Source organism: Triplophysa rosa, unplaced genomic scaffold (assembly GCF_024868665.1).
Source record: "Triplophysa rosa unplaced genomic scaffold, Trosa_1v2 scaffold30_ERROPOS127347, whole genome shotgun sequence".
NCBI classification, from domain to species: Eukaryota; Metazoa; Chordata; class Actinopteri; order Cypriniformes; family Nemacheilidae; genus Triplophysa; species Triplophysa rosa.
Genome location: NW_026634329.1, coordinates 6,962 through 23,160, shown reverse-complemented (window position 1 = coordinate 23,160; position 16,199 = coordinate 6,962). Strand labels below are relative to the sequence as shown.

The window sequence follows — 16,199 nt, the reverse complement described above, 5'->3', positions numbered from 1 at the left end:
TCATTAAATCTACAGTAACTTACTGGCAAACCTGCTGCAAAATTACAGCAAAGTTTTACAGTGTAGGTTGGGTCTCGATTTCATCCTTTGGAAATTGATTGGTTTGCTGGAAGTTTGAAACCTGGCCATTGGACAGTGGTCTTGGACAAAACTCTAATAGACAGTGTAGATGTTCTTTTTAGAAAGCCAGAATCTATCAAGTCCTTTACAGGCTGGTTCTATTTTCCAAAATCAGCACTCACATAGCAACAGTATCTATTTTTCCCTTTATGTTTTCATAACATTTTCAAGATGGAACTCCTTACAGGCAGTACATGTGTAGTGTAAATGTTTAGCAAGACAGAGAACTCATTCACAAATAAACTGCAACTCAAATAACAGTGATTTATTTGGTTCCTTGCTCGATAAATAGTGTGATTAAATTGAAGTGAAAAATATTTTACATTATTTACATATCCACACACATAAAAGTACAAAAGTGTTTCTACATTCATCTCAAATCCGGATTCTTCATGCATCTAAAGTTCTGATATCCCTGCAGTGATGTCATTCTTTCCATACTTTTCCCAAGTGGAAAACAGTCTCCAGTTGCTACAATTTTCCCACAGTCTTTATTTATACTGTTGTCTCAGTCTTAACAGGCAACTTTTTATGTAAGCATTGCAGTATGAGTTTGCGCTGATGTTGGTACCTGTAATAAAAACATGTTAAAGCTAAATACCGGATGCACCTGAAAGTAGTTATGTAAACAAATATAAATTGTGCCTACATATGACTTTCTTTGCAAAGCATATATTTGATTTGTTATTTGTTAAAGTAAATGGAAATTGGTAGTTTGCTGTTATTCCAACATTTGGAAAATAGAACATGTGAAATTCAAACTTATGTTTAAACTTTTGACTTGTAGTGTAATCATTGTACGTAAAAAGTAACATCTTGGTTATGTAACCTCAGTTGCCTGATGGAGGGAACGAGACGTTGTGTCGAACCGACAGAATGGGGTTTGATCTTGAGAACCTTTCATCTCCGAATGTACTTTTTAAAGGCCAATGAAGTTGGCGAATGGCATTCCAGTCTCCACCCCGTATATACGGGTATAAAAAGGAAGATGGCGTGCCCATTCATTCACCTTTTGGGCTGAGGAACCTGAGAGGCATTCCCGGTCACAGCAGCGGAAGGCAAAGCATTGTGGCAAGAAGGACACAACGTCTCCTTCCCTCCATCAGGGAACTGAGGTTACATACATAACCAAGATGTTCCCTTTCTGTCGGTCTCTCGACGTTGTGTCTAACTGACAGAATGGGGTTCCTATACAAAACGCCACGGTGCTGCACCGCGTCACGATTTCCAGCGGAGCGACGCTGACTGGCCTGGGCGAGTCACAAGTGAGCGCAACCGCGAATCGTAACATTTCAGTGGTGTAAGACATCAATGCGTGGATCACGACGAGAGGCTCTTGCAGGGGGTGGCCTTTGCTTCTCAAGGGGCGAGATAGCTGCCCGAAACCGTAAGAGACACTGGGAAGCGCTACCCCCTCGCTTGAGGGGAGAATGCTACGGAGACTACATCTGCCGTAGGGAGAATAAACGTGGAATACCTACATGGTCTCATGGGAGTAGTAGTGCGGGGTCCAAACAGGGGTGCACAGAAGTGGTGGAGTCCACTGAGGGGAGGTCACAGGTTCACCGATAGGGGAACCAAGAGTGAGGAACGTCAGACGGGACTACCCAAGTAGAGGAGTCACTACGTGTGGAGCACTAGCTCAAGTATAAGGGTTTGCCTCGTGAGGGAAACTCACCTATACTGGGCCTGGAATTACGAGCCACTCTGCCCGACTCATAAGCTCGAAGTGCTTAGTGATGGATGGAATGCCTATACCTTGCCCAGTGGAGGAAGTAGGGAGGCTCTTCTGTTGAAGGGGAGAAGGTGCTTTGCAGGCGTTCGTCCAGCCGGTCGTCGGTCTTACCTGGTGTGTAAGACGCGGGCAGACACCGGCTCTACACGAAGGTTGTAGAACCTCGCGAAAGTACTGGGTGTAGCCCAACCCGCAGCTCTGCAGATGTCTGCCAGAGAGGCGCCCTGAGCCAGTGCCCATGAGGAGGCTACACCCCGGGTGGAGTAAGCCCTCACTGCCAATGAGCACAGGAGATCTTGGGATCGGTACGTCAAGGTGATGCGGGAAGAACACCAAGACGAGAAGAGGTGCCACTAGTAGGTGTATAGTCACCTAGTGGCTGGGGCTCTTGCCTGAGTGATCGTACTCACGACTGCGAGAGGCAGGTCACTCAGGATCTCCTCGTCCCGTCCAGAAGCCAGACGTGGAGGTTCCAGAGGTCTGGTCTCGGGTGCCAGACCGTGCCCTTCCCCTGAGAAGGAAGGTCCTTCATCAGGGGAATCGGCCAGGTGGGAGTTGTCGTCAGAAGCGTCAGCTCTGAGAACCAAGTCTGGTTGGGCCAGTGGGGCGCAACCAACAGAACTTTATGCTCCTCTTCCCTGACCTTGCACAGGACCTGTGCAAGGAAGCTCACTGGGGGGAAGGCGCACTTCCGCTTGTCTGCGGCCAGCTGTGCGCAAAGTTCAAAAAGAACACAGCCAATCGTGACAGCAATGCCTTGATCGGCATATGCTCGCAGTGCGGGCATGCCGTATCCACGAACGCTACCTCAGCATGCTGGAGACCCAGACATGTGATGCAGGTATCGTGCTTGTCAGGCTCGAAGACGAACTGGCCACATCCAAGGTTACAGCGGCGAGACATGCCTGGCGGCAAGTGCACGCTGTGAGAAATTTGCTCTTTCAAGGAAATTTGCTCTTGTAGTCAACGTCGGCTCGCTACCGAAACGCCCAGGGGAAATCGCACACACCAGGACAAATCTGCTGCTCTGCGTCGTAGAATCCAGTAGATTTGCTTCAATGGAAGAAGATGCGCTTAGCATAAGCTCAGCAGGTTCCGAAGAGCAAAAAGGTGAATGAATGGGCATGCCATCTTCCTTTTTATACCCATACGTATGGGGAGGAGACAGGCATGCCACGCCATTCTGCAACTTCATTGGCCTTTAAAAAGTACAATTGGAGATGATAGGTTCTCAAGATCAAACCACATTCTGTCGGTTCGACACAACACTCGAGAGACAGACAGAAAGGGAACTGACATACTGTAAAGTAAAAAATGTTGTTAACTGTCCAATAAATTCCGTTATTCACAAAATGGACTAACTTTGATATTATCCTTTGTATTTCTTGGTTTTCTTGCTCCTCCAGTTTTTGCAGAACTACCTTCAAAATGGGCAGCTCTAAATTGAGGTATTGAGCGACCTATCAAACCAATGGAAACAAGATGTTTCACATGGTGTATTAAATATGCACTTTTGTAGGTTAACAGAGAGCCAGACTCACATCAAGGCTAACTTCACGTTCGTCACTGTCCATGAGGAACATTCTCATAATGCTGTCTGATGGCCCTTGTAGAACACGTTCCCACAGTGGCAGGTCTGAACTGTTCAGCTTTCTTTTCTCTGTGACAAAAAATATGAATGTTTAGAAGATATAAATGCAATTGCTTTAAATATGTTTACGCTCATAGCTTCCAAATTCGAGGGAACACTTAAATGCTGTAAGTTGCTTTGGACGTCTTCCAGATGTGTAATTATAAAAGCAATATTGGTAATGTCAAACAAGTAATGTGCAGTCAAATATTACAAAGTGTTTTCTGTTTAAACGAGTGTTCCTAACCATACGCTTGTTGTGCTTTGTGAAGTTTTGACATGCAACTCAATATTGTTGACATGCAACTCAATATTGTTTTAATCACAGCACCCACAACTGCTACAAAACAATATTTTTTTAAAGCAATGGAAAATACTTGTATGTGCACTGGTTGACTCCAGCATGAACTACCAGGGGTTCGCAAACCCCAGTTTGGGAAACCCTGGGTTAAAAAAGGGGTGCTCAAATTCGGTCCTTGAGCACCACTATCCTTGCAGGGTTTAGCTCCAGCTTGCCTCAACACATCTTTTTGGAAATTTCTACTATGCTTAGTTACATTTGGATTGGGGTTGGAGCTTAAGTCTGCGCCTATTAACTTTGGATTTCGTCCATTTTTGAAGACTTTGATTTGCTTGGAGGAAAATGTTTCTTGCGGGCCTGAGCGAAGAATCACTGATGATACGACCTGTAAATGAGCGACGCCTAGTTACCCTATCACAATAAGTCAACAAATCACACACAAAAACTTGTACCCACTGTATTTCTCTATGGTGGAATAGAACTCAAGCTGTGTAATCCTTCAAAAATCAACTGAAAAAATACCTGTTCAGCATTTACCTGACTAAACCCTAACTATCTTTCTAGTTCTGTTTACCTTTTCGTAAGATTTAAACACTGCAGAGAAATCTCTACATATACAGTATGTTTAAAACATAATATTTGTTTAACATTTGATTTAGTTATAAATTTATGCTTGTTGAATTTTGTTCAAAGTTTGTGTTGTATCAAAAAACTGAAACAGAAAGTTCTTCTAGACCAGAGTTGGACCACCTTTGTGTAATCCGAAGTAGTGTACATTAAAAAAAAAAACACTATCTTTTTCTTCTATGTTTTTATTGCTATCTCTAGTGAAAAATAAATATACTAAAATGTATTTGAAATACATTTATTTCATGCTAAGTATTTACATCTCATAATAATACACTGCGATTGTATTTGTGGTATACTATATTGGTATACTTAAAGTCTGCTAAATTGGAGCTACTAATTTTGTACTTAATATACTTTAATTGTGCAGTAATAGTGCTGAGGTCTAACTAAAGATACATTTAAGTGTATTTGATTGTGCTAAAGCTAAACTATTGCAAGTATGTTTCAGGGACACTTTAAATATCTTCCATTGAAAGAGTGATTTTATTAAAAAATCATAAAATCCTTATCAAGTGACATTAGAACACAGGCTTAATATGAAGAAATGTGGTTTGTGTATAAATAGTACTTCAAATAAAGTTTAATTATAATTTTATATCAGTAAGTCATGTCAGTAAATATGTTAATAAATTTAAACTATACTTATTATGAAATACATGCATTTTAAATGAATTGTTTTTTTTACTAGGGATAGCTTTAACATACGTGGTAAACTAGATTTGCTCTCTAGCTCTTTGACAAAATTGATCAAATCCATGAGCTTTGTGTGGCTAATGCAATGATCTACCGGGAAAACGAGTGTATTATGTATGGGTAAGCAACTCTTTCCGTTTCGTCTAAAGGTAAAGACATGTGAAACTTGGAATAATAATTCTACATACCTCCACTTTGATGAATGCAGTAGAGGGCAAATTCATTTGGATTGTTTTCTATCTGCATTGAGATAAAAAATAAAACATGTTCAAGAATTTAAATGAAACGAATCTATGGCCCGGTTTCACAGAATGGGCTTAGTTTAAGCCAAGACTAAGCCTTAGTTCAATTAGGATATTCAAATTGCTTTTATACAAATGTTTATGTAAAAACATTACTAGTGTGTATCTTGAGACAAAACAATGGCACTGATACATTTTACGATATTTCAGGTATATCAAGTTATTTTAAGTCATGACAGCTCAAACATTCATTTTAGTCTGGGACTAGCCTTAAACCTTGTCTGTGAAACCGGGCATATAAATTGAATCTGCCCAGTACCATGCAGAGAAAACAAAAGTAAACAAATAAGTACTTGCTTTAAATTTGTGGAGCAGCTGTGTTATGACCTCCTGTGTTGTCATCTTGCTGTCGATGTGGACATTTGTTGTTGCTCCATATGAAGGCGTGAAAATAGATGTCTGCATAAACAACATGAATCAGAATACTGTGAAATAGCTCAAAAATGTTTTTTAGCATTCTTATAACTATGTTGAATATGTTTCAAAGGAACCCATGCCGCTTTGTAACAGTTTGGATTCTCTAATACCTCTGTTTGTGTAACCTAATATAGTCAGTTTGATTTAGTCATCATTCAATAAAAGTGTAAAAAATAGGAGTGTTAACTTATTAAACATTTATTGTTACTGTATAAAAAATGCTATATTGTTCACAGGCCTACCCAAGGAGAAAGTCCCATCTAGGCCCTTATTACAAACCTTGTAGTTGTAAAAGTGTCCGTTGATGGAGAAACGATAGTTTCTGTTGCTCTGTCTGTCTGCCGTCTTCTTACTTTTCACCCTCATTTTCACAAGTGAGGCATCACTCATGGTTCGAAATAGATTTGAACTGTCATCGCTGATCGACTTTGACCGAAGAGGCCTTAATGTCTTGCTTTCATATTCAATGTAGTCTATAAAGATATGTATCATTGTGTTAGTACAATATGCATATCATGGAAGTAACTGATATGCACTCCTAAAAGAAAGGTGCTTCAAAAGGTTCTTTGATGCCATAGAACCTGTTGGTTCCTTAAAGAACCCTTAACATCTGAAGAACCTTTCTGGTTTTTTGTGGTGAAAAAAGGTTCTTCAGATTATAAAAAAGTAAGAAAGAGATGGTTCTTTAAAGAACCTTTGACTGAATCGTTCTTTGTGGAACCAAACATGGTTCTTCTATGGCAATGCTGTGAAGAACCTTTTAAGAGCTTTTATTTTTAAGAGTGTGACATTTGGATGTTAGAAAAACAAATGTATTTAATATAAATAAATGAACAGTAAGGTACATATGAAAATATATGTTTCCCCACTGTTAGTTTCACTGTCACCTTCAGCAAGATTGTCAGGTTTGGATCCATCTTGAATTACTTCTGCTAGCTCATCAATATGATGAAGATCATCAAACTCTCCCCACCGTGTCATACCCCTGTTAGTGATAATACATGTTATTAGATCACCATGTACCCATGGTCAAAACTTGCAGTCTATTTTGAAAAACATTAAAATGATTGCTAGAGCATTTTGTCCAATTTTTTTTTACAAAATTGTACAAACGTCTAAATCACATCGAAGCCAAAGTTTGTTTTGGGCACAATTGCTTCCCGTTATTCCGATGACAACCCCCACTTTTGTGTGATGCCACAAAAGGTACATCTCAGTACATAAAAGGAATATCCTGTTATGCTGATTTTCTCTTATAGTAGTTTAGTATCTAACTTTCTAAAGTCATTTTTTCATTTATGCTTTCTTTGAAGGTAGCTAGTCCATGCCATTTGTTCAGAAATAGATTTTCTAAACAATTCTAGAAAAGTTTCTGTTCAATTATTTTTACTATAAAACAAAAAAATCACTAAGATACACACTCTAGAGTAAAAAGTAAAGACTTACATAACAATGGCAAGTACAATTTTATTTATTGATTGATTTGTTTGTTTATTTATTTAGCCTTGCACTGCATTACCGGCCATGATAAAAATATCACACCAATAAAACAAAAGCTTTAACCACAGCAGGTCTACACATTATATATATTATATATATATGAAGAGTTTGGTTCCAAAATGAGTTTTTTTTTTCAATTTAAGAAAAAATTTGATTCTTTTAAATTTCCAAAACATGTTTTTTATTGTGCATTCCAATTAATATCAATCAAACTGCAGTTTGTTTGTTTTGATTTAAGCCATAATAACAAATAAATACAGCTAACTAACAAAATAAAAACATGATAACATAATAAAAAACATGATTTTTGAACATTTTTAAAAACGGAGTTATCTCATTTTACTCTTCATATATACAGTATATGATTACAGCAATCTAAGTAAAACAAAGGCAGCAAATCTTTTCTACCACCCCGTGAGAGAAAACTTTGAATCTGGGATATAACTAATTAAAATAAAAATGATATAATTAATTCAGTAAAATTACATTTTTTATAAAATTACATTTGGTTGCACATACTGTAAATAAAACATTAAATAGAATAGTGACCTTTTGTTTCCAAGTGGACTGATCAGGTCTGGTGATTTGATGGGAGACTCGCCTAGAAAAATCTGTTTTTCATCTTGTATTTTTAGCTGGATGGGCTTCTTCACCCCCCAGGAAATGACCAGGATCCCTTCGAATGTCACCCCTCCTGCATTCTGTAAAAATAGAAAAGTGGATTGAGGAAAATGTGCATTGAGGGCTTGCTATTCTACTCTCTGCCTGAAGAGGGCTGCAAACTGCTAAATGTACATTTAGGATATATATTAATTTAAACGTACGTAAATTTAAACTTGTGTGTAGTGAAGGCGTAGGCATCCATAAAGCTAATTGCAGAGGAAGTTTTACCTCATGGACTGTAAGCTGCAGGTGTGTTATGTCTTTAAGAAAGCAGTTGTAGGTGTTCAAGAATGAGTCAAATTCAGCCCTTTAAAACAAAGATATATTAGGTGAGAAAGCAAAGATTTTTTAAAATAATTTTCTCCCATTTGGCTTCTGTAATTGTCAACATAGAGTGATTTGAACATGTATCAAACAGCATCTTATTGGCTTCAACCTGACCTTTTGTACACATGCAATGTGAAACATTTGCCTACATTTGATTATTGACCTACAAACTGTGCATGCAGTCTGACTTTTATCTGTATTTTTATAAGGTATCAGCCATGTAAACACCACTGTTGACTAGAGATACCTAAACTTCAGAGGGGCAAGGACCCATTTAAAGACCCAAAAGCTACAAGAAACATGCACATATACATAATAAAGTGTCATTACACAAAATGATCAACATATATTACCAGTTTGTAAGGATTTTTATGTGAATTACTGTACATGCACTACATAAATAAATAAATCTATAAATACAATACACTACATTGCTGTTTACATTTGACATCGAAGTGTGAAACAAAAGCTACACAGTTCACAAATTGATTGAAATAAAATTCACAACCCGAGCAGTACCGCTATGGTCCACCGCGAGGCTGTGGCCCACACTTTGGGGAGCACTGCTAGACCAGAGTATAGCCAGTATGCAAGATGACATTTAGTTCAATTCAGATTTATTTCTATATCACTTATCACAGTTTTGCATTGGTATGACTAGTCATTTTACTCATTAAAAAAATGTAAATTACAACAACTACTAACCTGGAGCAAGTCTTTCCAGCACCAATATGAACAATAGAGGTTAACTCGCCTGCATTCATTTCAACAAACCAACCAGATCTACAAAGAAAGTAGACTGTTCAAAATCCTCATTTAATTCGTACATGTGATAACTGACAGCAGGAATGCAGACTTTGAATGTTGATTTTAGGATATTTATTTAAGTGTTCAGACTGTGTCCAAACACGCATTTGGCTGCTTTAATAGAATGTCTGGTATTTGAGTTAAGGATTCTCATGAGGTCCAAAGTGTTAGTAGAAAATGGTCCCCTTTGGACGCTTTGCCAACATGTTAGAGTTGGCTGTCAGAAGAGGACTGCTGGTCTTGTGTGTTTAGTGTTGTTTGAGTTGTACTTTCACTTTGCTTGCTCATGATATTGAATTCATTGAATTTGTGCTCTGAGGGAGTGGTGTGGTTATTCAAGTCAGTGCACGCTCTGTTAAAACCACAGATACAAATCGAGCTCTGCGGCAAACACGGCTTTTAAAGGGTTTTGACTGACAAAAGATATGCATCTGTATGTAAATACGACTGTCAACAGCACTGCTTTCAGTGCAATGTGGAGATAATGGCCTAATGCAATAAAAAGGTGAAAATAGATAAAACAATGGATGTATAAAGCCACAGGAAACATGTTTAATAAAGTTTACACTTAAAGAGATACTTCACCCAAAAATGCAAATTCTGTCATCATTTACTCACCTTCGAGTTGTTCCAAATCTGTATTAATTTCTTTGTTCTGATGAACACAGAGAAAGATATTTGGATGTACCAAATGGATCCTCCCCCCCCATTGACTCCCATAGTAGGAAAAATTACTTTATCATTTTTGTTTGTTCTATTGAACACAAAAGAAGATATTTTGAAGAATGTAGGACAGCAAACAGTTCTGGGGCACTTTTGACTACCACTGTATTTTTTCCACTATGGTAGTAAATGGAGGGCAAAATCTGTGTTCATCAAATGTATACAGATTTGGAACAACTCGAAGGTGAGTAAATGATGACAGAATTTGCATTTTTGGGTGAACTATCCCTTTAATTCCAAAAACAGAATACAAAAACGTATTTCTCTTGCTTATGCTGACACTTTTTGATTGATTATGAGCAAGTGCTCAGATTTGAAGTCCACACTACAATAGCTACCAGGTGAAATCATTGAAACTAATGTCTTATAACTTTGAGTCAGGTTTGAATAAAGACATCCACCAGCAGCATAAATATAATGCACTCTGCTCACAGATAAACCTGATATAATTTCGTAAAAATCACCCTGTAGTAGCACATACGAACATTAGCACATTGAAGTTTACTCACCTGCTGCCTGCCTAGATCCAATACCAATGAACCAAAAGCGGAATAGGTGACATTTCTCTTCCCGAGCCGCAACTATGAAAATATCAGGTCAGATAAGAGAAGCCGGAGAATGAGGGGCAGAATGGAGAGTCCCTGTCAGGTGTTTTCCTGTAGTGTGTGACACTGTTGTGCTGTAACTTGATCTTACTCACCTCTCCAAAGTGCATTCTGGGAATGCTTTAGCAATGCAGTGAATGTATGAACACACCCATAAGTATAAACCTGAAGGTTTGAATACCTCACCGGAAAAGAGAAGGTTTATTTTTGTGCGTAAGTGACGTTCTACTGAATGATAAGACAATCTTGATACTCATTCTCAAACAGATGTCTTGAATCTAATGAATCAAATGAGTAACCTATTACACATGAAATGCTTCTGTGTTTAAGATGCATTGGGGTTATCAACAGTTTGTCATATTACATACCAATACCAACATTTCAGCAGTCAATATCAATACAGTACCAGTAAAATGTACAATGCTCAATGCAAATTTAATATCACAGCCAAAACTAAAGTGATAATCATTTATAGAAAAAGTTAAATGTATTAAAGTAAAAATTTTAAAGTAGCAATTTGGTACAATTTATTGTACCAATTTGGTACAATTTAAGTTATTTGTGCAATTTTTCAGATACAAAAAAAAGATTTTTATTTTAGTGAAATTTTGAAAAATGAATCAAGGTTCAGAAGTAAAGCAACGTGTCTGTGTAGTGTGTTTACTGCTGAAGTTTTTTTTACATAGATAATGCAAAGAGTCACTTCTGAAAGAGAGACACAAATGCTCTTTGACCATCAACCTTTGTCCAGATTTTTAAAAGATCAACTCATGGGGTTATAGTGCATTTGTTTTTTTTCCCCAATGTAACAGGTTTTAGCATAGAAACACACTGCATGTTGTTTCTATGCTAGTATTTGCATAATCATGGACTTTTTCTGCTGCAATGGCATTAAATGAATTGCGGTTATATTGCATGAACAATTTTTCGTGCAAAAAAAGTTGTTCAAGGAGTTCACCTACACTGGTTGTACTTATGTGTATTGGGAAATACTTTGGAATCTTTGGACGTGCTAAACAGGATTGAGCCATGACTAAAATTCTTGGGATATTGTATTGAAGCAGTTCTCTTTCTAAGCAGGAGATGGCAGTATAATTTAAGTAAGAAGAAGTCTTATAAAACGAAGGCACTGAAGCTGTGTGGGAGTGTCTCTTTCTTGTATTCACTTCCGGAATTAAGTTCAGTTCAATTCTATTCAATTTAATTTATATAGCACTTTCACACGTTTGCATTGGCGCAAAGCAGCTTTACTTACATTTAGGCAGTGGTTACTGTAGGAAAGAGATATAATTATGAAAAATAACGAAGTTACAGAATACAAGGTATTATTGCAGTTTTCTCAATACAATATACATTAATGAAACTTAACAGTATACAGTATATCAGTCCAATTACATAACTTTTTTTCAGACAACGATTTAATACTGGATGCATAGATTGATCACAATACAAGAACAAGAACACCTCTAATAATTCTTATAAACAGGGTGTAAAAATTCATTTTGGGCTTTAATCGAGAACTCATATCCAATTCAGACCATCATAACCAGGCATAATAAAGCGTTGAAACACACAAGTCTTCCCAGATCAGTGTGTACAGGGTCATTATACAGTAGGTTTGATGCCTTGTGCACTTTGTAGTCTTGGAGACACTGTTTGCTTCACCCATATTGAATTGCAAAATGTCCATTGGCCCATCAACTGTAATGTCTCAATGTTTGCCAAAACACAGGGTGACACTAGGAACATCGGAGGAATCACAGCTGTCTTCAGTATTGCACAGCCTCCTGTGACATTAAGTTTGTCATTACAATGAACTTCATATTACTACAATCCTCAGCAGATCTGTACTCTTTGAAAGTCAGATAGACTGCTGAATAGAACATGAAATTGATAATGTTTATTTTTGAATGAAATGAAAATTCATAATGAACATGAAATTCATAATGTTTAAAGAACATGTTCATGTTTCATTTGTTTTTTTACAGTATTCTTTGAATTGACAATTTTCTTTTAGAGCAGGCTAAATTAATAAAATACATACTTTCATATCAATACCAAGGATATATCAATATCACATCAAGTTTATTTTATATTAAAGTTCCCATGTGTCATTTTTTAGAGGATCTATTGACAGAAATGCAATATAATATACATAACTATGTCTTCAGAGGTGTATAAAGACCTTGCATTATTTTTTTATTACCTTAGAATGAGCTATTTCTATCTACATACACCGCGAATCCCCTTGCATTCGCCATGTTGTTTCTACATTATACGAAAAAGTGCTTCACAGTGTGTGTTTCGCAAAGAAGCGAAAACGTGACGACATCTTAGTTCGGTGTCAGCCACCATAGTGCTTCGAAAGGGAGGGGGAGGGGTGGAGTTAGTCGTTGGTTGCAATTCGCAAACTCACCACCAGATGGCGCTAAATAGGATGCACTGGACAACGAACTAAGCAAAATCTATCAGATTTTTTATGATTAAAATACATTTCATATAATTTAAATTTAGAGTAAGCAGTCAAATGCTCAGATATAATTGAAACAAACTTCTTTCAACTAGTTCTTTAAATTTGCTTTGACTTGTGCAGATTAGAGATGTGAAGATGTTTGTCTACTATTTTAGACCCATTGACATATTAATAACATAACCTTCTCAAAAAGCTGTCAAAAATTATGCCAGGTCAGAAGTGATAATTAGTTAATTTAATCAAAAAAAAAAATGTTCTGCCATAAAAGGCAAAAGCAGAGAGGATGGGACATAAACAGTCCCTTTGGGAAATGTCAGTCTCCAGCTTAAAATAAATGAGTACGTACGAGCCAGTGAACAACAGGTGGGTAATTCCATACAAAGGCGACTTGAATGCAAAGGCTGTGCTTGTCGTGCTATTGCTATGAGTGAGGGAGGGCTGGTGTGTTCCTGAGTATACTGTCCAACTCGCCTAGAGAAACGTAAGGGTCTAACTTCATCTGTCTTCATCAGCAAAGAGAAAACAATATCATTAGCACAACTGAATCATTTTGTCTTATTCATGATTAAAACCCTGACTCATCATGATTCAGAGCATAATTTCCAAAGGAATGCTATGAAATGATCTGGCTGTGTTATACACAATATTTTGACATTTTGTGAAGTTTCTTAGAGGTTTTAAACCACAATAAGATTCTAATTCAGATTCAGATTCATAAAAATCATATCCACAGCTAAATAATATAAGAATTACATTTGTGGTGGTAGCCTACACATTCTTTTAAAAATTCATAAAAATCTTCATGCTAAAGAACAATAAATATGTGCTCAAAAAACTTTGATTCTAAGTAGTTTCCAGACACTCTCGGCATCTTTGTATTCCCCTCATATCACTGTAAGCATGTCTAGCAGCTGGCCCTGTCTATCTTCAGCTATCCACGTATACGGAGCGACACTGACAGACTCTAGGAGCCGTCATACACCATACACGTTTACTGCAGGGACTTTACTTCACAACTTTGATGTGAGACTCACAAATGGATTTCAAAGCTGATTTGAAGCAGAACGATCTGTGGTGAACATGAAGGTTCTTAAAAACATTCAGTTAATACTCATTGTGACATATTTTAGCCTGAGTGAAGGTCTACAGAGAGGTGAGTTTCATTGTGATTATGGCTTCACTTGCATTGACTTTGTTATGCAAGCACTAACCACAGCACACGCATGACTAAAGTTATGAGGCAGCACCCGGTGACTTACTAATCACTTAAAAAAAATCTCTATTTACAATCCACAAGTAAAATTCCTAGCTGTATAGCTTACTATAGTTACTATAGAATTGTGTGTGTGTTATTTAGATACATATTTCAGAGAAGTGCTATACCTTTGAGGACAAATGTTACCTTATGTTCATAATATAATTTGTATATAAGTTTCAAATGATTCAATTGTTGTTATTCAATTTCAATTTGTAAGATACCATAGAGAGAAAGAGGGAGTGAGAGAGAGAGAGTTTTCTACAATGTTCCAAGTGCCCGCCAGTGATCATATAAGAAAAGCTTTATGGTTTGTAACAAAACACAGTCCAATATTTACAAATATGTTGTTTAAAGTTATTGAAAGTTATTGAAAAATTGTTATTACAGAGTTATTGAAAGATGGGTTGATTTGTAACCCATTTGTAGTAACTTCATTTGAGGTTATTGCTAATAAAGAAAGATATGTTTGTAATTTTGAAGAATATTGATTTAAATTGTTCAAAAAATTGTTTAAAAATTGATGACAATGTAGGCTAGTTGAAAATTAAAGGCTATTACATTTATGATATAATGGTAGATGTGGAAAGTGTGTATCCAGAGATAGAAAACACTGCTTTTTAAAAATTATAATTCAACAGAGGTTCTGCTATACATCAATAACTGTTGTACTCATCATCTGACTGTCAATTACCTTCGGAACGAAAATTAATATTTCTTCTCATTAAAAGTGTACAGTACATCCTTTCAGGTGTCAAACCAAATGTCATTCACATAACCTAGCAAAGAAAAACAGCATGAAAAAGACAATATGACATAAAAACTTAAAGACATTAAGACAAAGACTTAAGCAGACCACAGACATATATATAGTACCCCCCCAAAAAAATCTTATTGGTAATGGCCATTACGCTTCTGAAAGTTTTTGTCCTGAATAAAACTCCAGTTTGTAAAATATCTGACAGGTGGCATCAAATACAAACCAAATGATCTCCAAAAAACAAATTCATATGATGTTTGGTCTATATTGGACAGCAGGCAGATAAATGTACTGCCATAATTTGGCCAAATTGTGGGCCGCCTTTTTATATCAATGTCAGTAATTTTAATGCGTCTTGAAGTAGTTTTTTAAGTCATTGCACCATGGGAAAATTGTAAAGTTGGAAAACTTGGGAAAGATATTCACTCTTAAAAACTTGGCTGCTTAAAAGGTTCTTCACAGTGATGCCATGGAAGAACCATTTTTGGTTCCACAGAGAACCATTCAGTGAAGGTTCTTTAAAGAACCATGTATTTCTTATCTTTGTATAATCTGAAGAACCTTTATACTCTTTTTGCCACAAAAAAGGTTCAAAGAAAGAAAGGTTCTTCAGATGTTAAAGTTTCTTTGTGGAACCATTTAGACAAAAAAGGTTCTTCTTTGGCAACGTGAAGCACCTTTATTTTTAAGAGTGTTTAATGTATTCTCCAAACAGAAGTTCCAGCTTCACCTAATGAGTACAATTTACATAAAATCTGCCTGTAAAGTAAACAGATGTATTTTATCAAATTGACTGTGAACACATTTCACAACCGGAATCTTTCACAATATGTCTTGTGCTCTTTTTTTTGACAATATGCTCATTGTAATATTTTAAACCAAATAAACTCATTTTCATTAAATTTAGTTATCTAATGCACTGATAGTTGTCAATTTTTAAGTGTGGCCTGACTATACAAAATATCTCTGAGGGAAAGTATGCAAGTAAAAATATGTTTTTTTATTTATGAATCATCAATCGAAGTCCAACGTAAAAACTTTACGTCTAGAACAAAACCAGAGCGACTGCTTCAATCACTTTCTCAATATCTGATTACAAACCGGTATCAGATAGTCAGGTACAAACTTGATATTGACGTACACACCACCCCAATTAAATAAATACGTCAGTAGCTGTTGTAGTCATCATCTGACTGTCAATGACCTTCGGAACGAAAAATTTCTTCTCATTCAAAGTGTACATCCTTTCATGTGTCAA

General features: G+C 36.7%; 1 protein-coding gene across 1 annotated transcript; it reads right to left on the bottom strand.

Moving 5' to 3' along the window:
* Window positions 1-577: 577 nt before the first annotated feature.
* Window positions 578-10,527, bottom strand: rassf6 (Ras association domain family member 6). Its single transcript, XM_057327880.1, has 11 exons — window positions 10,358-10,527; window positions 9,024-9,101; window positions 8,220-8,298; window positions 7,878-8,029; window positions 6,716-6,813; window positions 6,108-6,301; window positions 5,709-5,810; window positions 5,298-5,349; window positions 3,397-3,515; window positions 3,218-3,315; window positions 578-691 (listed from the first exon to the last, which is right to left on the bottom strand). The coding sequence occupies exons 2-11, from the start codon at window positions 9,080-9,082 to the stop codon at window positions 616-618; spliced, it is 1,029 nt and encodes a 342-aa protein (XP_057183863.1). The 5' UTR covers window positions 9,083-9,101; window positions 10,358-10,527; the 3' UTR covers window positions 578-615.
* Window positions 10,528-16,199: the final 5,672 nt, after the last annotated feature.